At 37.3% G+C, this 26212-nt stretch overlaps 1 protein-coding gene across 1 annotated transcript in view; it reads right to left on the bottom strand.

Moving 5' to 3' along the window:
• HUWE1 (HECT, UBA and WWE domain containing E3 ubiquitin protein ligase 1) overlaps window positions 1-26212 on the bottom strand; it is a 1366532-nt gene that overhangs the window by 83112 nt on the left and 1257208 nt on the right. The window contains exons 52-56 of the mRNA XM_068226019.1: window positions 25398-25588; window positions 19677-19880; window positions 13347-13504; window positions 12965-13253; window positions 6185-6460 (exon numbers count right to left, since the gene is read on the bottom strand). Coding sequence (XP_068082120.1) covers window positions 6185-6460; window positions 12965-13253; window positions 13347-13504; window positions 19677-19880; window positions 25398-25588 — 1118 coding nt within the window. The remainder of the gene's footprint in view (window positions 1-6184; window positions 6461-12964; window positions 13254-13346; window positions 13505-19676; window positions 19881-25397; window positions 25589-26212) is intronic.

Raw genomic sequence — 26212 nt, 5'->3', positions numbered from 1 at the left:
TTCAGATATAGTACTATATTCTAACCCATTGCCTTTAGTATATCCTCAGAGATCTTACCAATCCCTGCTGCTTTTTTAGCCTTCAGCTTTAGTATCATTTTGTAAATATACCTATTATCAGAGCTAAACTTCAGTACTTTCCCAGTATCAGTAATGTCCTGTAGCTGGTCATTATACCCTTATACTCAACTTCCTTCACATACTGCTGACTGAAAACTTCTGCTTCCTCCAAGTCCTCACATAAACCCTCCCCTTGTTCATTAATGATCCCTGGAATGTCTTTCGTAGATCCTATTTCTGTCTTAAAGTACCCTTTCGTTTTTCACTAAAATTCATATGACTGCCAATTACGTTGGCCATCGTGTTATTCTTAGCTGATATTTTTGCTAAATTCAATTTTCTAGTATGCTCCTTTAATCTTTCTTTATCTCCACAACTATTTGTAAGGATTTCTTTTTTTCCTAACCTGCACCTCCTCAATCTCTCTATTCCTCTTAGAATATAGTGAGTCTTTCCCATTCCTTATTGCCTTTAAAAGTACACATCTGTTTTCACATTCATGAATAATTGTTTTAAATCCATCCCATAGGCTGTTTACATTTTTAGTGACCATTTAGTGATCATAACTTACTTTTTTTTTTAAACTCCTCCATGCATCTTTTATCAACCATATGGTATCACCAATCATCCTAATTTTATAACCTTTCTTTCCATTGCATTTATTCTAAACTACGGCAAAAAACAGCTTCCTGATCACTTATACCATCTACCAATTCAGTTTCCCTATAGAGCTCATTTGGTTTATCAGTATCACATCTAAAATATTTTTCCTTCTAGTTGGTTCTGTGTCATGAATAAGGGAAACTATATTTATATGAAATTATTTGACTTGTGTACTGGGATTTTATTCCCCTTAATTGTCCATTGCTTGGAGCGTCTGCAATTCAAAATATTTAAATCTGTGATCTGCTATTATTATGTCGATATGCTACAAGACGGTTGTCCATTGGCATGTGTGTTGGAAGACATATTTGAGTGTAGTAGGAATGGAGTCCGATTCTTGGGTTAAAGTCGCTGAAAACTATGGCCATGCCTTAATTTTGTGTTGCAAGTCTTTTCGTTTTTAATTTTTTCTTTCGAGATTTAGTAATACGTGTGTGTGCTGAATTGCTGGCTCTGTGAATACCTTCAAACGTGTCTTCAAGTACGTGAGTTATTGGATTACATGTTTTTGGATATGCAGAACTGAAAACGTACGTAATTATACATTCCTAACAAATCTAGGAACATTTCTACGGCCGTGGACTAGTTGAAGAAGATATTACGGTAAATTGAAGTAACAAGCCACCGCTCGCCATGTAACATCATTAAAATTTAGCCAATCTGTTATTTAAAAAAACTTTTCGGCAATGATTCACCTCGTTAATCAGAACAACGTTCTCTTCGGTAGCAAAAAAGAAAAGGTAACAAGGAAAATAGATATTGTAAGATTTTGAAATGGAAATGAAATTAAATTATGAGGTAATTTGGAAATGCAGTATATGGGCCTATGAGTGTTAAAGTTATTCTATTAGTTTAAGTTAATGGACATTATAGTTGTGTTTATTTTCTCCTCCTAATTTTTTTGTATTATTATTATTATTTTGCGGGTGTATTTCTTTCTATCTATATTTCCTTGATTTTGTCATGTGATCTCTAATTATACCGTAATTTTGGTGTGACGCGCTGTGTTGGGTGATTTGTCGTAATGGGATTGTTTCTTCTTGTCTGTATCTTTCGGGCTCGTATTTATATTCTATCTTATATGTGCATTGTTGCAGTTCCAAGGCCACCTTCCATTTAATTTAATAACAAGAATTCTGAACCTCTGTTAGACCATCCGTTAAAAGAAATGTTAATTTCAATGAAATTAGACCCTGTCATTTATATAATATCATCATCATCATCATCATCATCATCATCATCATCATCATCATCATCATCATCATCTGTAACACCGTGGTTTGTAGGAAATTGAAATTTGTTTCTCCTATTTCTTAAATCTTTATTTGGTTTACGCTCACCTGACTTATTCATATCCATGTTTTGTTTTTTCCTCTTATCATTATTTGTTGCATCACTTATCTCTACGCATTAATTTGGCCGGCTTTGGCCATTATTATTGATAGCTTGGCTTGGCAAGCTGCATTTTTCCTGTTCGTGTGTAGTTGTTCTGTACAATTTGTGGAACTTTAATATATTTTCCCTTTATTATTTTGTGATCGTTCAAGGGAATTTTTCCACTAATTATTAGTTTATCACTTCAATTGATTTAATACTTTTCAGTGTAATATTTTTTTGCTATTTTGGTCGCAATTTTGAGTTGGTGTATCAGACCATATTACCTTGATTGTTCATTAAGATTTACGTGAAAATCAATTGAAACAAATTTCAATGTAATTAGATTAATTGTACCTTACTGGCCAATATTTTAATTTTTCAAGAAAAGTTTTTTTTAAATATTAATTTATTTAAAGGTATCGGTTTCTCAATTTTCCTTATGTTTCAATTCATTGTAAGAATTTAAGGAGGTACCACCAGCTTATTCATGAATTTTTAATTAAATATTTCAACTCCAATTTTAATTTGGTGTTTTCATTTGGTAGACTTGAAGTCACATTGACCTAGCAACTTCTTAAGTGTAAATTTAAGATCCTTGTCTGTTAATCTCCCATCTTTCTGGGCCCCTTGCACATTTTATGTTCGTAAGCTGCTGCACCCAAGGTAAATAACCTTGTACTTTGAGGTTGAATTTTGTTGTTCTACTGTGTTCTTTTCCTGTGTCCTTGGGCTGATGCAGATTCCATCACTTTCCGATTCAGCTTCCTGTCACTCACATTACCTTGCCAGTTAATATTTGGTAAATTGAGATTACCTGGAAAAATTATGTTCCTATTCTCTACTGTATGTTTCCCTTTCCTCTTGCCTTGCCCCTTCTCTGTATTACTTCCCTGTTATCAATCTTCCCTTTGCTGTTCTACCTGCAGTAACTCATACAGATTCCTCACTGATATCTCTACTGAACTCACTCCCTGAGGAGAAACATTTTTCCCCACTTAAAACATTATCCCACATGACTAACCTCCCCACCTCCCCCTCCATCAGTCAGTCAATTATTGTCTTCAGTGAAATATAAGCCTGGCAATTCAACTTTTAACAATGTAATACAAGAAGATTCCACCTATATAAACAAGTCAAATTCTACACACAAGATCTTCAAGTCTATAAAAATTAGTATATTTATCCATAGAACTTGCTTTACTATAAACAGTAGGAACAGAACCAAGACTGTACATTCATTAGTCTTTCACCATTTTACTAGTAACTCATCAATTCTAGAAAACATAAGACTTTATCGTAGTTTACTCAATGACAAGCTTACAAGTAAAGAATTTTGATTACATGTTGACAAATGTGGTTCAATGAAACATGAAGAAAAAACATACAAATACACTACCACAGATGGTAATTTTTATTGAGGATATATATTTTAATATTTCTAGATATGCTTATATCTTTACCTTTTAACTTTCGTACATTGTGAGGCTAAAGAGGTCCCCAGGAGGGGCGAAATATGTTCCTCTAATTTTATTTTAAAGGAAAAACTTTTAGGTATTGTAAAGGTGGAACTTTTTCCTGATAAGAATCAAAAACTGTTCAAAGTTGACAATACAGGCAAAAAATGACTCACATTAAGTGTAATGTTTCCAGCCTACACAATACATGTTCCTGGTCTGTGTGTGCACCTGCTGTTTTAAAGTACATACTCTTCATATCTGTGCTCATTTTATGGGTTCATTCGGGATACAACAAATTAATAGTAGCGCTCACGACTCCTGCTGGTTTTCAGCCCGTGACCACACATCTCGTTATATTACCACGGTTTAGGAAGACCGATGTATTTCAGAATTGTAATAAATGTGGCAGGATGAATAAAACTAAATTGCAAGGGGCTGGTGAACTATCTGGTATATGTCAGAGAAGGAAATACTGTATACTACACAAAGATTTAATGACAATAAAGCAAGGAAGATACTAATTGGTAAAACAATTACACCTCTATTACTCTAGAACTATTGGGTTCTCCAGTCTGTTGAAACTAATTTTGAGTAAATAAATTCTTATTCATTCTATTTTAATTAAGTTGTTTCTTTTTCAGGTATACTTCTGTTACCGTAAGTTTCCTTTTTCAGATAGTGTATAAATTTATTTATTCAAAATTAGTTTCGGCAGACTGGAGAACCTAACAGTTATAAATTAACTGAGTCAAAACTGAAAAGAGATGATGATGATGATGATGATGATGATGATGCTTGTTGTTTAAAGGGGCCTAACATCTAAGGTCATTCCTGGCCCCTAAATGAAAAGAGATGGGCTTCAGATACCTCAGTTATTCTACTTAGGCATGCCCTAATTTTTAAGTAAACGGAATGGAGCCTATCATCGTACACTTGGGTAAGAGCAGGGGCAGTGAGTGTAAGTGCAACAAATTCAGGAGTGAATAAGGATACACAAAGTGGTGGACAACTGTAACAGATGAACTTTATGAAGCCTTCACGACATTTTATCTCTTTATAACATTTGTAGTTCATGAAGGCATTATGGAATTCAGTTCATGAAGGCTTTATGGAATTCAGCTATTTCTCATATTTGAAGAATCCCATCTTTTTGTGTTGTGTGCTCATTGTTTTTAAATTTTACTGTAATTTGTAACATTTATTTAAAATGTGGGGAATGATAATGGTAATATTTAGTGTAATGTGCTGTAAATAGAACATTTTATGGAGTTAGAGAAAATATCTTGCTCTTTTAGTAACAAACTACAACAGTCTACCCAGGATAAGTGCACAGACTTCTGTGATTAAAAAGTAAAACAAACCTGACATGTTGCATTAATGATGCTGTTTGTGATATAAAAATTAAACTCAATATTGTAATAATCTTATTTTCTTTACATCCCACTAACTACTTTTACGATTTTCGGAAATGCAGTGGTGCCAGAATTTAGTCTTACAGGCGTTTTTTTTTACGTGCCACTAAGCCTACCGACACGAGGCTGACGTATCTGAGCACCTTCAAATATCACTGAACTGAGCCAGGATTGAACCTGCCAAAATGGGGTCAGAAGGCCAGTGCCTCAAACGTCTGAGCCACTCAACACGGCAATTTCAATGGTGTTTCATTAGCTACTATCTCGTTGGAAGTCTTTATGAGATTGAATAGAGCAGAAGTGGCCAGGAAGGACATTTTTCATTACATAGCTGGGAGAACTGATCATTTATTATAAGATTTTATTTATTTTTTTAACTTCAAATCTGTTCTTTTTTGTGGATAAAATTTCTATAGGCATCTGCTAATTTTTACTATGTTCCAAATTTTTCCCAGTTCATTTTTGTCAGTGATCCTAATATCATCTATTGGTTGAAGTAAAATGAAAGTTCTACTTGTGAAATTCAAACAAATTGCTTTTTATATTTTATCACAACAGCCACATGCATGTTTCAGTTCATATTCTGCACGTTAAGTACTATTTTCTAACATATATTATGGACTTAATATCACTCTAAAATCGCTGCTCATTTGCAGCACAATGTAAGCAGCGTGACCTTGATTGGTCTAATTCCATGCTGGTTGCCGTAAGTATTGCCAGGAGTAGATCGCCCAGGGAAAAATTTAAGAGGACAAAGCTGCCAGCTTAGGAAATTTTGCATGATCCCAGCTGGTCAAAACCCATATCATTAGAAAATAGATAAAATGTTTTCACAACTGTACAGCTCTAAACTTCATAAAAGAAAATGTTAACAGAAAAAATGTAATTATTATGCTAATCTAGACAGTTTCTTATAAAGCAAGATTGCAGTTTTACGCGACTGTTGATATTGTGATCATAGCCATGGGAAATACAGTTTTATGTGGAATGCGAATAACACACACGCCACTTTTCATTTTAAAAATCCCACATGCATTGGCTAGGATTTGAACTGCGGTCACCTTGAGACAGTTCCTATTAGAATACAATGGAATAAATATAAAGTTTCATAAAACTAAGGAAAAATCTTCCCATGCAATACAGTCTGCAACAAAAAACTTAATACAAAACATACTCAATTATTTATCAATGACAGTAAATAACTAAACTGTATACCTTCAAAAACTATATAGAATCTATTTTTCCATTCATCAGCCCCACGGCGGTGCAACTCTCGGAATGAATCTTCAAAGACGTGGCTTCTTCTCACATGTACAGCAAGCTCTTCACGACGGATCCCCTCATCCATTCTATCAAGTTCAGAACGGAAGTACCGACGTTTTACATCAAAGTCCAATACACGTGTGTGATCTACCAAAACGGCAAATGGACCATCTGCCAAATGTGCACTTGACTGGCGAAGTATTTGATTGAGCACGGTCCGATGAGTTTCTGTGAAATAATCAGATCAGACAAGTAAATTATAATTTTGGTACAATACTAAAATTCCAGTCAATGACCAGCTTTTGTACTTCCATTTTACTTACCTACAAGATGAGTAACAATTATTCTATCATATTACTACATAACCTGTGTATTTGAATTAGTACCAAAAGGTACCTTACAGACTAGATAATTATCCTATCTACAGACAAGATATATTATTTAAAAAAAACACATACAAGCCATTACTTACACAGATGACACTTTCTGCATATATATCTCATAATGATCATATCTTGTAATCTATGGTTGTTTCCCTTTCATGCTGAATAACAATATTCAAATCAAGGGTGATGATTATGTATCATGATGATTTCAAACACGAACAGATTTCTGTTGAATGTGAACTGGAAAGGTGCAATAGCTATTCTATTTTTAATTACACATTTGTTGTCCATGAATGGTCTCAATCTTCAGTTGTTGCAGAGGTATTTACTATGCCTGAGTGTATACGAGAATACACAGTGACTAAATGGTACAAGTCATGATAAAACTGCGATGGTTGATAGCAATCGTAGAGTAAGAAGAAACAGTACACAGTACTATAAGTGCAAGTTTTCTTGGGTCTGTGTTCATGGACTACCTACAGATGCATATTTATAGTTACCGAGTCACCGAAGTTTGTTCTATAAGTTTCAAAATCTAACCCACAGATGTCAGGAACTACCTAAACTTCATTTTTATTTCATAAACGGTAACTCACTCCTGGAATAAGAAAAGTAAAACTCACCTCACCACGTGTTACTTGTAAACAAATATGGCAGTGACCTGGAGTGGTGCGGATGATGTTATTCATGACTTGCTTGAGAATAATGATGTTGAAATTCATAATGAGATTGTGCGAAGTGAGAATAATTCATCTTCACGTGATATTGGTGAAGGTGAATCTGATTCAATTTCCTAAGAGCCAGCGCCAAAGAATAATTCAAGATTTACACTAAGTGTAACATCAATAGGTAGGAATGCCAGTAATAACTGGATTTGGGAACTTGTAAGTAATAAACCTGTTGATGTCACATGTAAGCCAGTTTATAAAAATTCACTCCGTCATAAGGAGAAGGTTGTGAGATAATCTAACAGAACTGTAAGTGGTCAATGAATTTCTAACCCCACAGGTCTGGGATCATGTAACAAAAGAAACCAATGCTTATGTCTGTAAATATGTTGCATCTTTGCTTAATTTCTCGCACACTGGTAATATTCCCTTGACACCTCAGGGTCGATATACTGGCTACTACCCATCAAAAATTGCTCCAACTCAGAAGAAATCAGTGTCATCCAAGCAATTCAGAGAGTGTTCAGCAAGGTGACTCTGCAAGGCAACCTCATTACAGTACCTTAAATGAGGGGTAGCTTTGCATGTGGATACCTGATTTTTAGTGTTCCATACATAAGAGGACTTCTCCAAAGCAAAAATGTATGGTAAAACACAAAGTAAGTTGTTTATGTGTGTGTGTAACATCCATCTGCATTTCCTTAAAATAACTGAAACATAAATATTATGTAAGGGCACAATATTTCTAAAAGATGGTAGGTCACAGGGTTGACAAGTAGGGCTTACACTATGAACATAATTTACACATCAATCTAAAAAGACAGAGAAACCATGAGTTCCATATTACTGGGAGTCAGATCTATTCTCCTGTCAGATGTTATATTACAATATATTGCAAATGACCTCTCACTATAAAAATTACTGACTGGGATCCATAAAACCTTCACTACAGTTTTCACAAGATGCCTATTAATTTGACTTCAAGGAAATAAGAATGGCAATCACATCAATATATTTACGTGATCTAAATTAACTACGAACTACATCCCTAACCACTGTTAATAGTTTAAAATATTCTGATGTTGAAAGTTCTCATAGGATGGGAATTAGCTTTATTAGATGAGAGACTTCATCCTATTCTAATCACCTTTCATTATCCTTCTTGGATCAAAGAAAAATTCCAAATAATTTTGTGAATTATTTTGAGATGAGATTTTGCATAAAGGTAAATAGTTTTGTGTTCTGAACTGAATTTGCAAAGTTTTGCAAAAAAATTGTGGTTTTGGACGTTGCAAAAAACACTTGCCTCTAACTATAGAAAATTTGCAAGTAACATGATTACAAAAATCACTTAGCTGATCACTGCTTCAAATTCTAGATGTTCCTTGAACGTGCCACACTCAGAGTAAGGACATTGGTCAGATAACTTGCATTACCGCCAAGCACCTCAGTTGCAGAATTGTTAAGTTATGAGATTCTTCACTCCCATATGAACATCTTAAGTGCTATTCTTCAGTGGAATGTCCATAGCTAATACCACTTTGACATTATGCGTATCTAATTGGAGAGGTTGGGTACATAAAAAGGTTCCACAGCATTGTTAGTCAATGTGAAGTTACGAGGACGGTTTGAAAAGTTCTCGAAATCACCGCTAGATGTCAGTGCTAGAGCAACGAGGTTCCCGCGCAATAATCACACGTCCTTTGTGAGTGAACATGTGGTGCATCAGTGCTCTAGCTGCAGGAGTGTGGTAGTGACGACTCTTTGTTGTTGTTCCCGCGTAGTGATTTGTGACAATGGAAAAAAAACTCAGATTCGAGTAGTGATTAAATACTTTGTAAAGAAAAAGCAAAGGAAATTCATGCCGACTTTCAGAACACACTGGGGGACTCTGCTCCTTCATTTTCAACCGTTGCCAAGTGGACCAGCGAGTTTAAATTTGGTCGGGAGAGCTTGGATGATGATCCGCGTAGTGGACGGCCAAAAAGTGTTACGACCCCCGAATTTATCGCAATGTGCATAAAATGGTCATGGAGGATCGTCGACTGAAAGTGCGGGAGATTGCTGAAGCTGTAGGGATATCTTCTGAACGGGTATATTATATTTTAACCGAAGAATTGGGTATGAAAAAAATATCCTCAAGATGGGTGCCGCGGCTCTTGACATTGGATAATAAAGGCACCAGATTGGAAATGTCAGAACAAAGTCTGGCCCGTTTTCAGTGCAACCAACAAGATTTTTTGCGCCGGTTTGTGACTACAGATGAAACTTGTGTCCACTACTATACCCCAGAGACAAAACAGTAGTCAAAGCAGTGGAAACATGCTGATTCACCACCACCAAAGAAAGCAAAGGCAGTGCGTTTGGTCGGAAAGGTCATGGCCTCAGTTTTCTGGGATGTAAAAGGCATTCTGCTATAGATTATCTTCCTACTGGCCAAATAATTACGGGGCAATACTATGCAAACCTCCTAGACCAACTACAGGAAAAGATACGCGAAACAAGGTCTGGTTTGGCAAGGAAAAAGGCCATCTTTCATCAGGACAACGCTCTGCCGCTTCCCTTCCAAACTTTCTCTACCTGAGATACATTATTTCCTACTTTGACTTTCTGAACCCTTGAATTTAGAAATGTTTTTATCCAACGTGTAACCCTTACGTCCAATCCTATTCCCTCCAATTTCTTTAATAATATTCCGTGTTCCACTCTATCAAAGGCTTTGGAAAGATCTATGGCTATGCAATCTAACTGACAAGCGAACAGAGTGGAACAAAGAATTTGCGGAGCAGAGCCTATCGACACCGAAGATTCACACGGAAGAACTGGTTATCCCAGCTTTAAATTCTATTCCATTAACGACACAAACATCACACGGTTAAAAATACCAATCATATCCAAGAATGAGTTATCGACTATCGTGGACTTGCCTTCGACCCACGCAAACAATCGATTGTTCGGAAGTGGAGTGATTATTGAATGTTAACGCTTCAAATTTTTTCCACAAAGTCGTAAAATTACACCATCCATCCGTAAAAACGTAAAATGCTATAATTTCCGTAAATGTTAAGGATAAACCGTAAAAGTCGGCAGGTATGGAATTAAATGCACTGTACTCTTTTTGTAAATGAAAATAATAAAGTTAGGTCAGTTGTAAATATTCTACCTTTGTAAGAACACAAAATAGTAATCCAATTCACACACTAGTAGCACGATTTTTTTATTTGTAAAATAAATGAGGAATCGGATTCACTCCTCCTTGCAAGGTAAAATGATCACCAGCTGAACCAATATAATGGAAGAATACAATATAAATGAATTACTATCATCAAAGTCAAGAAGTAATACTTTCAAATTTGCATTGTGATCCAACTGCAGTGAACAGAATATTTTTTTTTAAATTCCCATTTTTGGTAGGATTCACCCCAGTTTAAGGTATACCCTGTAAGGGTTAACAATTCCTTTTCAGGGTGCAACTGCCTTCTCTTCCTTGTACAGAGAATACCATTTTAAATAACTTGACACATCTTGCCTACTTATCGCACTTGGTGGCTCTATATCACAATCGAAGAGCAAGCGGCTGTGTGGTTTGGGGTACGAAGCTGTCAACTTACATTTAGGAGATAGTCCACCCACTGTCGCTTTACATAAGTATGATCTCCCAATTTTAGGTTAGGAAATTTTCATAAAATAATTTTGTAATATAAAGTAGTGAATATCATGCGAGTTTGTTAAATTAAGATGCAAGAACATAGTGTTACAAGAAGATTCTGTAGTTAGGACATATTGAACACGTATATTATTATATTCGTATAAGTTTTAATTTGGTTAAGAGTCTGTACATATGGCATAGCAGTGAAGGTTACTCAAGATTGTGGAACATGGGAAACAGTAACTGTATCTGTAAAGACGGTTGAAGTCCGTTAAAAGTGGTGCAACAAGTGGCTTGAAATTCCGGACTACAGTTGAGAAGTATAGGTTGAAGATTGTAATTCATCAATGTGGATGTACACGAGAGTTTGCTAATTTTTGTATCGGCCACTCTGCAGCCAATCCAGAGGCTCCGATTTTGAGTGAGGTTGCGCTGACTGAGCGACGCTTGAACATTTGTCAGGGAGAGCATTCCTACCAGTGAACTTCTGGAGACGCTATAGCCATGTGGATCAAGACTATACATACATGAGCGCGCGTGCGACGGTAATCATAACGAGGCTGAGTTCATTACGAATGCATTAAGAGTTGTTAACGAGGTTATTACTAGTTCATTCTCTGTGTGCGTTCTGTGGAAGACGCTACATGGTATTCAATTGGTCGTTCATTCTCTGGGAGAATGTACAGTGCAAGGTGTTTTATATGTGTAATGTGCAACTAATGTGTTATTTTGCACAGAACTGATTACTGCTAGATGAAACAGTAGGCTGAGTATTTACTGCTTGGTCATTCTTTCACTGATTCAACATGGCATTCGTTGTTCATTGATTCTACATTACAAAGTTGTTTGGATAGATTTACATAGTATTGGGAGGTGACTGGAATTGTTTTTCGTACCTCATGCAGTTATAATACATGGTAACTTTATTCCATGGTGATGGTATTATTTTGTTCATCCAAAGGAGGCTAAGAAAGGGACAGCACTCTCATCCATACAAAATCATCACTCTGAAGCCTGATCTCGAAAACTATGCACATAGATCTGTGAACCAAGGAGGCGATTCATGTATATTAATGTCTGGGAGGGAAGTGAGGGGCCAGACCAACCTTTGGAAATAGTTGTTGGAAGCTGGGAGGACTTAACGCGTCAGTGAAGAGGAAGTATGTAAATCAGTTTAGCGATGACCTTCTCATGAAAGGGGCATCCAAGTGAAAGGAAAGTCGTTGTACTTATCCTTACTAGATAAAGTGGAATTCAAGTAGCATCAGGCAGGGCCTGTTGGAGTATTACCTTGAAGTACATAATAAGTGTCAATAATATGTACATGAAGACCGAGTGTAACTGAACAGCGGATATATTATACATCTGTGGTCTGTCAATTTTTGATAATTTATGAGTTTCTATAAGCAACAAAACGAGTTGGTCTCATCACGATTATTGTTGTTGTTTTGCTCTGTATGTTTCTGGAGTAAATTCACATAGTGAAACTTATGGCAAATTCTTCTTATTGTTGGAGTGAAGAAGTTACTTTTTTATTTAGAATTTGCTTTACGTCACATTGACTCAGATATGTCTTATGGCAACGGAGAGTAAAGAGGAACATAGCATGCTACCCAGATTCAATTTCAGGGTTAAATAGTAGCAGGTAAAATAATAAAGCAAGTTTGGAGCCTTGTTAGCCTTATGACCGTCGCCTTGGGAGGAGTAGTTCTTTCACTCTCAACAGAGTATTTTGCAAGTATTTTGCAGGTGGCTCTCAATTTTGTTATTAATTTTGTCAGTTATATTTTATTTACATTACACACTTCCTTCCCATTCGCAGCCCCTTCCTATCCCATCGTCGCAATAAGACCCATCTGTGTTGGTGCGACGTAGAAAACAAAATTATCACAATCTTTATTGGAACACTCCTATAATGCTATGAATTCTAACTTACAGACATTACAGAAGAAAAATAATTTATTTTAGTTCACGGTTGCTGGAATAATGCCACAGAAAAATAAAAAAATAAAAAATAAAATACACTCACCGGCAAATTTTAGGAACTTTTGTTGGTCACGTGGAAGGTTAGCCACAGATGACGCAGATGACTCCCAATTATAACCATTCCTTGATGAACTGGTTTGAGTATTTGTTCCCCCTTCTGAATCAGACTGCAAAGGTGAAACTGGAGTAACGTTTGGTTGTGCAACAGCAACTTCTGAAGCAGGAACTGTTTCAGATTGGGCATTTTGTCCATTTGAGTAACGATTACCAGATGACATCCGCTGTTCTTCAGCAGCAGTGGAATGGACCAAAAAGAATGCTTCCACAGCAGGCTACAGAGTTTTAGGATAAAAATAATAATACTGAAATGCCATTCACAGAAAATTATTTCAAATTATTACAATATCTTAAGAAACAGTTTATACCTGCAATACCAAAACTGCATGGTGATCAGGTGTTTCAGCTAACTCCAGCAAGCAAGCACTCAAGGTGGCCCACAAATGATCCAATGGCAACTGATCACTGAGTGTGGGGAAAGGAGTTTGACTGTCTTCCTTACTAGGCCTTGCACGATTTCCTTCTCCTGAAAGAATAGAATTTCATGAGGAATGCCTCCTAAATTTTATGTGTGTACATGCGTGCAAATTAGAGAGAATTTTCAGTTAATATACAGGGGAATATTATATACCTTATTTGGATCTTTCAGTAGATTTTAGCATAAAATTGGATGGAGTTATGCATAAATAGACTAAGCGCCATTTGGCGAAAATTGAGATTTTAGCACTATCTTGTAGAGAAAAGCTTGAACTATTTATAATAAACTTCCCACTCTCTTACAGGAGGGTATTAGTTGTCAGTAAACTGAAAAACTAAGCGACATAGCAGGAATCAGTTAAACTGTAAACTGCATCAGCAGACTATGCGACGTTCCATTTTGCATCATTAGAACAAGAGCCTCATTTCTCACATTGCGTCATGGAGGAAGCTGTGAAGGTTTCACTGTAATGGTATTTTAACATGTTATGCTAGGTAATATGCACCAAATCAGTGAATTCCAGATCAGAATATTGAAAGCAGCGATTTTGCAAATATTTAGCATGCCCTCAAATTTCATCAGCGTTTATACACTGCAGAGGACTACGTAAACATAATGAGAAACTGCAGGCAGAAAAACCCTATTGCTGTTCGCCAGATGGAAGGCACGTCATTCTTCATTTCATCAGAACTTGAAAAACTGATCGTGTATCAGGAAACAGATGTCCATGGTTGCAAGATAAACTGGCAAAAACTAAAAGAAATCCGGATCTTGAAATCACAGCCGTTCAGTATGTACGTCAAAACTAAATCTGATTGTGAATATATGGAATAAATCTAAATATGTCAAGACTGGGACGACTAAGGGGAAATTTAAAGTTCCCTTTAATCAGGCATTAATACCTTTGTGGCCAAATGGAAAATCTATCTCTGGAGCCAAACTTGGAGACCTTAAGTCACTGATGCACCTAATACTTGCAGATGACAAACAATTTTACCAGAAACTTCAGGGAGATTCAGACATCGTGGACGGCATAGATGGATTCAATGGTGATCCTGATTTCGAGATTGAATGAACTGAGAGTAACATTCTTATTACCTGTCCAGTGTTTTATAGGAATTTATGGAGGCAAATGTTTTAATCGCATTTTCTGTTCCTGCTCTGTTCGACTGAGATAAATAATTAAAATTCTATACTTTCTTTCAGAATCAATTGCTTTATTTGTCTTGGAATAAGGTAATCATAACCACATATACCAGCCTTCACTTCCTTTACTTAGTTTAAGGGACTGCCATTCTGATGACAATAATGACGATGATGATGACGATGCTTGTTTAAAGGGGCCTAACATCTAGGTCAACGTCCCTTAATGGTATGAGATACTGCCATTCTACTTAACAACTAATGTGTGTCTAAAGCAGAACAAAACTTACCCATAGGCTTGAAAACATCACGTCAGTACTGTACTCGCAGAACATAACAGGCCTAATGCGAAGGAAAATCCATACATAACTATGCATTGTATAGACTACAATGGTCACTTCTTACCATTTGTATTTGACTCACGAGGGAACACATACATGTGTTACACTCAGATTCGGTTGAAATTTGGTAGGAATATTCATGGGAGGCAGTAGAATGCTACGGTGAAAACTGCATGTGCCCAACGCAAGTTTAACCGCCCAAATTGAACAAATAAATAGTCTTAAATTTATAAGGACCGCGGGATCGGAGTGTGGCAGAGAGGTAGGGAGGAGCGAAGCAGCGGACGTGAACCAACTGGGCAGCGTCGAGCTGCGTCAGCAGCCAGGCAGCGTATAGTTAGCGCGTTCCCCATAACTTCCCGATCAGAGGTGCAAAACGTAAATATGAAAACAGCACATGAAACAAGTATACAAAGGACGATGTTTGAACGATGCCAATAAGGTTTGAAAAATTCACGTCCAAGTTCTTGTTACTCGTAATATTCATGTCCTCGTCCCGTGGTGGTGCATTTCTTTTCAAGCACACCTCTAATGGAAATGAGCTGCATGCAACGTTTTAATCACATACCGGTACCAGTTTCTGGCAGTGTCAGGATTCAAGCCAGGGCCTCCGAGGAAGGCAGCTAGTAGCGCCAACTGTTATATTACAGAGGTGGACTTTTCTCCCATCAGCGCACGGAGCCTATACTTACACGAAAATGTTACTAGATCCACCTATTCATTATTTCATTTAATTAGTGAATTCAAATCTTTGTCACCTGATAAAAGTTAGTACCGTAGAACATATTGTACCAGTAAAAGTTCGGGGCGTAAGGCATGAGAAGGATCTCAGGTAGTGGAAGTTGGTTTTTGGAGCCGGTACAGAGCAGGATAGATTTGCAGGGCGAATAATAGAGGGTTATACCCTTTTTCATACAATTTATTAATAATGTTAATCAATTCACCACCCTGCAATGTCGATATAGAATGTAAATAATTTGTTAAAATCAAAAGGGTTAACGTAAATCTTCTTGAATGCAATTTGTGAAAATAAATAAATCTCACAGATCCAATAGTCTTTTGCGAAAACATAAAGTGTCAGTTTTTCACCTAAAGTCTTTCTAAGTATTATGACATGACATGAACACACTTATAATTGAAAATAAGAATTTGAACTTCTGTTGAGAGTTTCTCAGTTTGTGAGCCTTGGAACATAGAACACTTGAAACTCCTAGAGTCTTTCTTATGTGAAATAGATTTTGAAAATAGATTTATCATTAAGAGACGAATTTTGAGTAATGGTGGAAAACTACGAAGTATCGTCACACGCAGCACTGGGTAAACCACTGTTCACGATTGGTAAAAAAGGAAAAAAAAAAAGAAAGTCAGTTTGTGACTACTCACTTATTAAAAAACTTGGCTTACGAATACTGATGAGAATCTGGAACATTCCGCGGGTGCGGATGATGACTCAAACTTAAAGTTCCAAGGAGAAACCACGTTGACGTCATAGATGAAATGATGTTGAAGGTAGTTGGATCTTGTAGAATTTTCTGAAGATTTCTGCTGCTCGTGGAAATGATCTTAACACACGGAACATGCAAGTAGTATTTACAGATACTATGTTAATTTTAGGACGTCCAATGAGTGATCACAGTCCTTGATGCAAAAAAAAAAAAAAAAAAACTATTTTAAACTGTCACTGAGAACGTCCAACACAGTGCAAACACGTAATATTTCTCATGACCGTCTCTAACCACAGTCTTTAAATCGTTGTCCTGACAGAAAACACTAATTCTCTAATGTTGATAGAACTATATTTAGAAAAAGTTCTTAACTTTCACTAAGTTTATCACTGTAACACGTCATGTCCTAATATGGCACATAAATAAAAAAACACAGTCCAAGGATGTGCTATGTTAGAAAATAAGTTCTAGAATAGTTAAAGTTACTGTACATGACAGTTTCTGTTGGTAATTTAATATTGTGTGCAATTAATTAAGTCCACACGTCCTGTTGTGAATGTCCAATATATAACTTCGAACTCCACTGATTTCGTACGTGTTATACTTCGAAATGTCTGTAAGTTATATCATAGTCGCGGCACAATAGACTACTTACGGTGCGACGTCTTTTTTTTTTTTTCAAGTACGATGGCGATTTACTAGCCCGTAATTTTGTCTCCGCGAAACACGACGAAAAGTACTGTCTTCGAGACTGCACGAACATACTATGCGAGGGCCAGTCTCCTCTCTCTCTTACTCATACACATACTGCACTGCTAGACTGGACTGCTTGCAATGAACTGAACTGAACTCAACACACAACTACTTGTTAGCCTTGACCCAGTGGCATATATAGCTGGCGCTGGGAGGGGTAGTTTCCCTCGGTCATGTGACCGTGAGTGCGTAATTTCTGTTAGATTTTAAATCATTGTAACTCAGCAACCATAGGATGGATTAATTTGGAATTTATAGAGGTTAGTTTTCATGACGTCCGCTACAATTTAGCGTTTGTTCCATTAAAATTGGTACAGGCATTGAAAACTTGCGAAAAGAAAGATATTTTCGAGAAATATCTCTAGGGAAGGTGAGCTTTGAACGACAGGTGACGTCACTTGACTCCGCCTAGCGCACTCGTAGAGTCTGGTACATACTGGAACATTCTTTTACTTAGATGTTCGTACGTCGGACGGATCTTATATGCTGGAACAACATTTCTTTTGATAACTATGGACCAGGACCTAGGCTTTACTGGTACAATATTTCATCCAAATGTTGGACATCTTCAGCTACTATATATTATAAAAAGACTAAAACATTTCCAATTAAAACATTACATGGTTAAATGAGGGAAATCCTAACTTCCCTATTGGACATCAGGTGCTTGGCCCATTAGATACATCTGTAGATTAACAAAACTAAACAAAATTCAATGAATGGATTAACATGTTTATCTAGTCAAAAAAACATTAGGATCACCGATGCAACAACAATCCACATAATAATCTTTAAAATGTTCATCAATGTGTTATGGCACTGTATCGTAAATGAAATATGTATCATAAATAACATTTTCAAATGAATCTTCTTTCATACAACAATATACGAACTAAACACTCATGAGGTGGGGCAATAACAAAGCGCATAGCGGGGAACTTTCTCTTGTTTGTAGTGGAGTTCAAACGAGAAATATGAAACTTGAGAATTCTTGCCAAGAAAAACAGCAAACATAGATGTAGGATACAAAACTTGTGGGATTTCTAAAAGACAAAGAAAAGCAAGAATTAAACTAAAATCAAATAAACTGGGAGGTTTTAATAAGAAAAATCTCAAGACTTAAACCACAACTTACTCCTGGCTGGCCCCATTGGATATTCTAAGCTAGCCTGTAGCCGTATTTGTATGCGACTAGTTTTCGGCGTGTGACATGAATGCTCTGGCTGGGAAACAGCCTTGTCAATGCGAGGTGGAGGGGGCATAGAGGGAGGGACTGGAGTAGGCGGGGCCACATCAAAGCTTGACGAGTTAGGGGGCTGATCCTTTCTTATGTTAAGGGCATTGTCTTGTTTTTTAATGACTTTAAATAATTAATCAAATAAAATGTATTTTTGTATTTCTTAGCAACAGTAAATTCTTGATATCTGATACTGAAATTTCTGCCAGACGGACCCACATAGTTTGCCTTACAATGTAAATATTTCAATTTGTAGAATCCGGAGTTTGAAATTCTGTGGAGGGCAACAAGTTTGTGCGGCAAATTATTATCACAGGGGATGAAGAGAACATCGATTGAATATCATTGCAAAAATGCCAGTGACGATTGGAAACGTTGTCCGTTGTGAACATCGGTGAGCAGATGTGGGACCCATCTTTGATACAGTTTTCAAAATCTAAGGTGCTGGTGAACAATGGAGAACACACTGCCATACAAAATGTTCAGCAGGCTGGTAATTTCCTGCAGTATTTTGCGCCGATTCTTTCTAATGATCCCATCCACACGGTTGACATTTGCAACGGTACTGGATGTAGCGGGCCTGCCTTTGCAATGTTCACCCGTGAGATCCGTGCGCTCGGCGTCAAATTACTTACACCACTTTACAATACCTGGGCGAAAAATTGCGTGTTCAACATATACAGCAGTGATTTCACGATGAATGTCTGTGCAATCGAGCCGTTTAACCCACTGAAATCTCATCGATGCATGCACCTCCAATTTGGAGTGAACATCCAGTTGACGCACCACTGAGCCTAGCCCGCTCTGCACACACAACATGACGGTATAACTCACCAAACTCCCTATCGGACATGTCAGCAGTTACTGTAGCTTGCTCCACATTGGCCATGGTCACGACACACAGCCTGCACTCACGGCGAGTTAGTGTAACTTACTTTTTCATTTGCCCTCGTAGTTTGGCCACATTAAATTACACATATGGAATTATCTGGAGGTTCTGAATACATTTCTGAGGGCATGTACTACTCTTAATACTAAACTAGCTAATGGGCTTTCACAGTTCGTCACTAAGCGATTAGTTAATCCTTCCAAAGATTTCTGGTATATTTTACTTTTATAAATGTCTGTGCTATATTCTTTTCTTTCTTTATTCTACCCTTCAGACACTGTTTGTTGGTCTCGCATCTAAACCACCATTACCCTCCTCCATGAACAGTTTCTACGTCATACTTATGTTGCATGGGTTTCGCTGTAATTTTAAGCTTAATTTACCGAATATCCTAACTGCACAGGAACCTTACCTAATACCTCAGCAGTTGTTTCCTTCGGCACCTGAGGTTGACTTTGGTCTGGAGCTGGCATTTGTCCTTGGCCCTCTACTTCGGTAGGAGGCAAAGGTATAGAAGTACTTCCACCTGCTGCATCAGGTGCGGGAGGATGTCGCTCATCTGTTCCAGAGATCTGCTCTTCTGTAGAACTATCACCAAGTAAGATATCCAAAGAGTCTGAAATGAAAAGGAGGAGTACTGCAAAAATCATTCAACAACAGAAATATGGAGATTTCATGTTGTACAACACAAATTACAAACTTATACAACATCAATTTTCCAAGTTTTAAAAACAATTTTATTGAAAGACTAGTTTAACAATTGATAGGGAGTCTGACACCTGTTCTACAGCTCTAAATGCAGATCAATAATGATTCACTGATTGATTGACACAATGAGGTTTGAATGCAGGAATTGACAAGATTTCTGGGTCTATACTAAAGGCAATGGGTTCAGATATAGTACCATAACTGAAGTACAGTGAAACCTCGGAATGCAAGTAACTTGGTCTACGAGTGTTATGCAGACGAGTAAACATTGTAAATAAATTGTAACTTGATAAGCGAGTGAGGTTCCGCAATACGAGCATCACGTGTGCCTACGTTTTCCCCTCCCCTGTTCATCTGTTGAATGGATAAACGAGGGAGGTCTTTCGTCCTGTAGTGAAGACCTAACTTTCAGAAAATAATCTGCCGCGCAAAGTCTTGCTGGCCATGGACAATGCTCCCCCTCATCCTCCAGGACAACTTACTGGAGGAATTCAAGTTCGTTAAGGTTAAGTTGCTTCCTCCCAACACCACTCCACTACTCCAGCCTATGGATCAGCAAGTCATTTCGAACTTCAAGAAGCTATACACCAAAGCACAATTTCAGCGATGCTCCAAAGTGACCGAAGAAACAAACCTTACCCTCCGAGAGTTTGGGAGAAATCATTTCCCCAACATGAACTGCCTGAAGATCATCGATAAAGCCTGGGAAGGAGTCACCAAGAGAACTCTCACTTCCGCTTGGGGAAAGCTGTGGCCTGACTGTGTTCTTGGACGTGACTTTGAGGGGATTGTTGGCGACCATGAGCCGCTGACTGTTGATGAAATTGTGTCCTTAGGGAAGACTATGCGGCTGGAGGTGAATGACGTGAACATTAAAGAGCTGGTGGAAGAACATAGCCAGGAACTGACCACTAACGAGCTGATAGATCTGCATCGCGAACAACAGGAGGAGGTTATGGAGATCTCGTCTGGGGAAGAGGAAGAGGACAAGTCAATGGAATCTCCCACCACAACTGAGATTCGGGAGAAATGCAAAATGTGGGAAATGGTGCAAAATTTTGTAGAAAAACACCACCCGAATAAGGACGTATCAGTGCGAGCGATGAATCAGTTCAATGACAATGCAATGTCACATTTTCGTGAAATCCTCAAAAAGAGGCAAAATTAACAGGCATTGGATAGGTTCCTCGTTAAATTTGCACAAAAAGAAAACAATTCCAGTGAGCCAACAGATAGCAGTGATTCCGTTAGTGAAATTCGTGCTACACAGTAACTCTTCTCATGTCATCTCGTCTCCCTCACACCAACAATGATTCTATTGTGAGGAAAAGTGCACTTTAATTTTTTTACGTTATATTTTGTTTTAGAAATGGTATGCAAATAAATATTTTTGTGTTGTGGACGAATCATCCGCGTTTCGATTGTTTCTTATGGGAAAACTTGCCTTGATATACGAGCGCTTTGGATTACAAGCAAGTTGCCGGAACGAATTATGCTCGCAATCCAAGGTTCCACTGTATTTGTTTGATTACTGTTTGCACGTGGTAGCTACACCAAATGAATGGAAAGTTGTTATAGTAGCCCCTGTGTACAACGGAAAGGGTGATAAACATAAAGCAGATTACAAGCCTGAGCTTGAATGGGTGGCTTTATTTCAAGAAAACAGAACTCAGAGGATCAGAGCAGGTGAAGAACTATCTGATCAAGTAGAGATTAAAAGGGGATTCCACAAGGCAGTTTTATTGGACCTTATTTTTGTTACATATATCGTATATATACATGATGTCAATTAACTGGATTCACAGACAAGGTTTTAACGGATGACATTATACATTTCTTGTTATATTTTCCACCGAATTCATCCATGAGTTGTTTCAGCAACATATTCTCTAGTATCACTTGCATTTTGAGCTACTACACACACTCGTATTTATTCGCATATTCTTACGTCCTTGTCACGGTCGCAAGTTAACGTATCCACAAAGACACATGCAAAATGCTGTCAGTTGGTACAGTTATTTATTCACATCTATTTACAAATTAAACACACACATAACCTTAATCACTGCTGTAAAAAAAAAAACTTGCATCACAATCTGCCATTTTACTGTGCATTACACACATTACAACATGTTATTCAATAATTGTACACCCCTTAAAAACAATGCAAGAATAACAAATAGGGCTGTAACACTTTAAATGTTGTTATCATTTATGGAAATAATGTACAAGATAAAATAATATAGTTTTATCCACTTTTTAAATTCCATCAAAAAAACTCACAACGGGTGGGTCAGTAGCAACTGAAAAACTCACTGCTCAAATGGTTAAGGACAATTTGGGCCTTCACATTTACTGTTTTTTTTTTTCTGGCTCATCAATATTAAGACATCTGAAGTTAATAATAATAATAATAATAATAATAATAATAATAATAATAATAATAATAATAATAATAATGATAATAATAATAATAATAATAATAATAATAATAATAATAATAATAATAATAATAATAATAATATTTGCTTTACCTCCCACTAACTACTTTTACGGTCTTTGGAGACACCAAGGTACCAGAATTTAGTCCCACAGGAGTTCTTTTACGTGACAGTAAATCTACCGACACGAGGCTGTCGTATTTGAGCACCTTCAAATACCACCGGACTGAGCCAGGATCGAACCTGCCAAGTTGGGATTAGAAGGCCAGCGCCTTAACCGTCTGAGCCACTCAGACCGGCACATCTGAAGTTAAGAGACTCTTCTTCTTCTTCTTCTCTTCCTCCCTCTTCTTCTTCTTCTTCTTCTTCTTCTTCTTCTTCTTCATTATCTCCCTGATCAATATCGGCTGAGACCACAGGTTTTGCACCTTATAGAAACAATCACAACAACCACAACTGTCATTCCCAATGAACTCATTACCAAGATGACAATGACGTTTCCATATCAGCACTACTTAGCACGGATGGACGTATCACTAAAAAAAATCTACATTCATGAATATTTCCATTAATTACACAAGACATAAATGATTGGATATAATAGTTACTGTAACTTTTGTTATGTTCAGTCTTGAGATGCAGTTAATATTTTCAGAGATACATGGATGTTTGTGGAAGAATGTAATAATCATGAATGAAAATGAAAATCCACAGACTGTTTCCAGTCATGCGACCGGGTCAGAAATGGAATGAATGAAGCCCCTATCTAGCGGCGAGGACGGGAATTGTGGCGGCTGCTGAAGCCTGTTGCACTCCTCTGGGGCAAAATATATATTATTATTCCTTGTATGGTAAAAACCATGAAACAGGAAACATCAAAAATGATATTTTGCACAGATTTTATTATGTTCAGTTTTTCAATATAGCAAATATTAACCCGGGAACGGCAGAGTTTTCAATTTTTATTTAATATTCCCAGCATTCACATATTAGAGAACATTTAATAGACATTTTTCTAAAAATTGGATGGTTGGTTTCTAAATGAGGGCCTGGTATTGTACGGTACTGCACGGCCCTTGACATAGCTTTTGAGTGGAACATAAAAATTGTTATCTCATTATAATACCACGAAATTTAGTGCTTAATATCGTTGCAGAATATCACTTGCACATTACTTAGCAATAAACAAAAGAACAAACTGTGTTTGTAGATTCATTTGTGACATCCCTTTGGGAATTCCAAAAAACAACATTAGCTCAGACGTGACATATCTTGAGGAAATAGGAATAATATTACTATATACTTCAGCTTTTCTTATTTAGTCACCTAAGTCCACTTTTCACTAGTTTAGAATGGCAAAATGCAGTTTGCAAGAACGCTCACTACACTTGACGCATTCAGTGCAGCTGCGGGATTCGCATCCATTGGCCGCAGGGTGCCGGCGTTGGTTTGTTGGAGCGACATAGTAATGTAGTCCATTGAATCTCAAGGTGTCAGATACTCTAAAAAGAAAAAAAGATGGAACAACTGTAATTATTTCTCTCCAATATACCATTCAAATATATATAGTAATAAATATTTTACACCTACCCTTTTCTGACGGTGGCGCTTACACATAGCCACTCAGAAGTAAAATGGAGAATGTTTTCATTTCTTCGGGGTTATTTTTCGTTTGTAAAAAGTGCATACTTGTTGGCTTCAGAGCACAAGAAATTCACAATTTCATCGTTAAAGAAAACCCCTCAAATACAGTATTTCGGTCAGCATCATATATCGAAAAGTGGAATATTTCACACTAGGGAAGTGGACTGTTGTGGTTCGAGGTGGACGAGGTGATGATTTCGCTCTCTTCCCAGCCCACGAATCATTAACATGGATTCTTTACCCCTGTGCAGAATTTGCTGCTTTAACACTACATCTGCTGGTGCTCGAAATTGATCTCCCGTAAGGTTATCTGTGAGGCCCCTTCATCTTCCTCAGATAATACACTCGATTCCATTAGTTCAGTGTGTTACGGCATGGATGTTTTTAGTAAAATCTACAATTATACAGCTGTGTGACACACACAAATCATTACTTGCAACTACAGTATGAATTGTTACTTTAGAATCACCCTTACAAGCAAGGAGGAAAAAAGGAACAGAGGTACGGTAAGCGCCGTGCGGTACCATACTGTACCAACGGAATAATTAGTGTCATAAAATGCTGACGAATTGCTTATTTGAATTCATGGACTTATATTTCAAAAATAATAAACCACATCATACAAAATTGTATTGTCAAAATTTATAAACAAAATAAAGCAACGTACTTTAGATGGGCAGCCAGTTTTATTCCTCTCAACACAATCTCAAATTTCAACCAGTTGTTTGCCTCTAACACACACTCAAATAAAACCCTCTGGTGATGTCAGGCATTGTAGGGAGTATCTCCTTGACAACGTAAAGCGAAGTCGCCAGATTTATGGTGCAAATAAGGATCAGTATGGGAAAATCTGAAGTAAGGCACATTGGTATTATACGGTACCGCACGGTGCTGCCGGGTTAATGGAGAAAACTGCCATTTCCTAGTTTGGTCCTCTTAATACTACTATGCTATTGTACAGTAATCAAATACAGTGATTTATAGCCTAGTGCACACTCAGCTATTCATGAACTTAAATACCAGACTTCGAAAAATTCTGTTTTAAGTCATTCTCCCATGATGTCACCACAAGCAAACAAACAAAACAAAACAAAACAAAACAAAACAAACACTGAACCGAACTTATTTTTGACTTTTGTAAACTTCATCAGGGATGAAAATTATAGTAATAACGGCAACGACCGTATGGCTGTAAATAGGTTAGAAAAATGCCGTTTCAAGCAATTTGGTACTGTCAAGAAAGGCAGATCTCATTCTTGCCTATGAGAGACACGTGAATAAGCAAATATTCACGGAGCAGTGTTAATTATGGTGTCACTAAAGAAATAAGGTGTACTTACCACTGTTTTCGCGCTGTCTGTTCCGTGCCATACGAACGTTCTCCCGGATTTGAACGATAACCTTCAGTATACGTAGAAAGAAAGCTTGACTTGAAGTCTTTGTGGTAAGAGAAGACATGGACGGCAACTGTAAGTCACAAGTCGCTTTTACTTTAGCAGGGGCAGTGACAACTACACTGTCGTGTGTGAACCTGAAAGAAAAGTAAGAGGAAGTGAAACAAATAAACATCATAAATTTAGGTGACTTCATCATTTATTGCAAAAATGTCTGCCACACTTTCTGGGAAAATGGCAGTTAACATGACCAAACAAGTTGACAGCGTTTCCTAGAGATGACCCATTAGTTCACCAAGTGGTTTGTATTATTATTAACAGTATGCACCCGGCGGTAGTAATATTACTATCACGCGGCATGAGCCTGAGTGCTGCTTTTAGTAATACTACTACCACAAAATTTGAAATTCAGTCACTCGAAAACTATTCATGTTATCGGATTAGTTTTTGTTTTACACTGTTGTCGATTTCCTTTACTATTGATAGGTGGTGTTATTGATCGATAGTGATTGATGGTGCAACCATGAGACAAGGTTTCGTAGCCACGTGCGCTCAGCTAGATCTTACCTAATTGCTGAAATATGTACTCCTCGCACGCTCTGGTTCGATATGCTCAAATTTATGCGCACGTGTTCTAATGATGGATTATATGACTTCACAGATTTAGAATGAAAGTCTAGTTAGTCAGCAATCTGCAACCATCTCTCATGTAGTTGATTTATACTATATATTGAGATATGGATCCCGGACCTAGTACAAGT

The sequence above is a fragment of the Anabrus simplex genome, chromosome 2 (genome assembly GCF_040414725.1).
Source record: "Anabrus simplex isolate iqAnaSimp1 chromosome 2, ASM4041472v1, whole genome shotgun sequence".
Lineage (NCBI taxonomy): Eukaryota > Metazoa > Arthropoda > Insecta > Orthoptera > Tettigoniidae > Anabrus > Anabrus simplex.
Note: the sequence above shows the minus strand (reverse complement) of the source record. Positions and strands in the feature narration are given on the sequence as shown.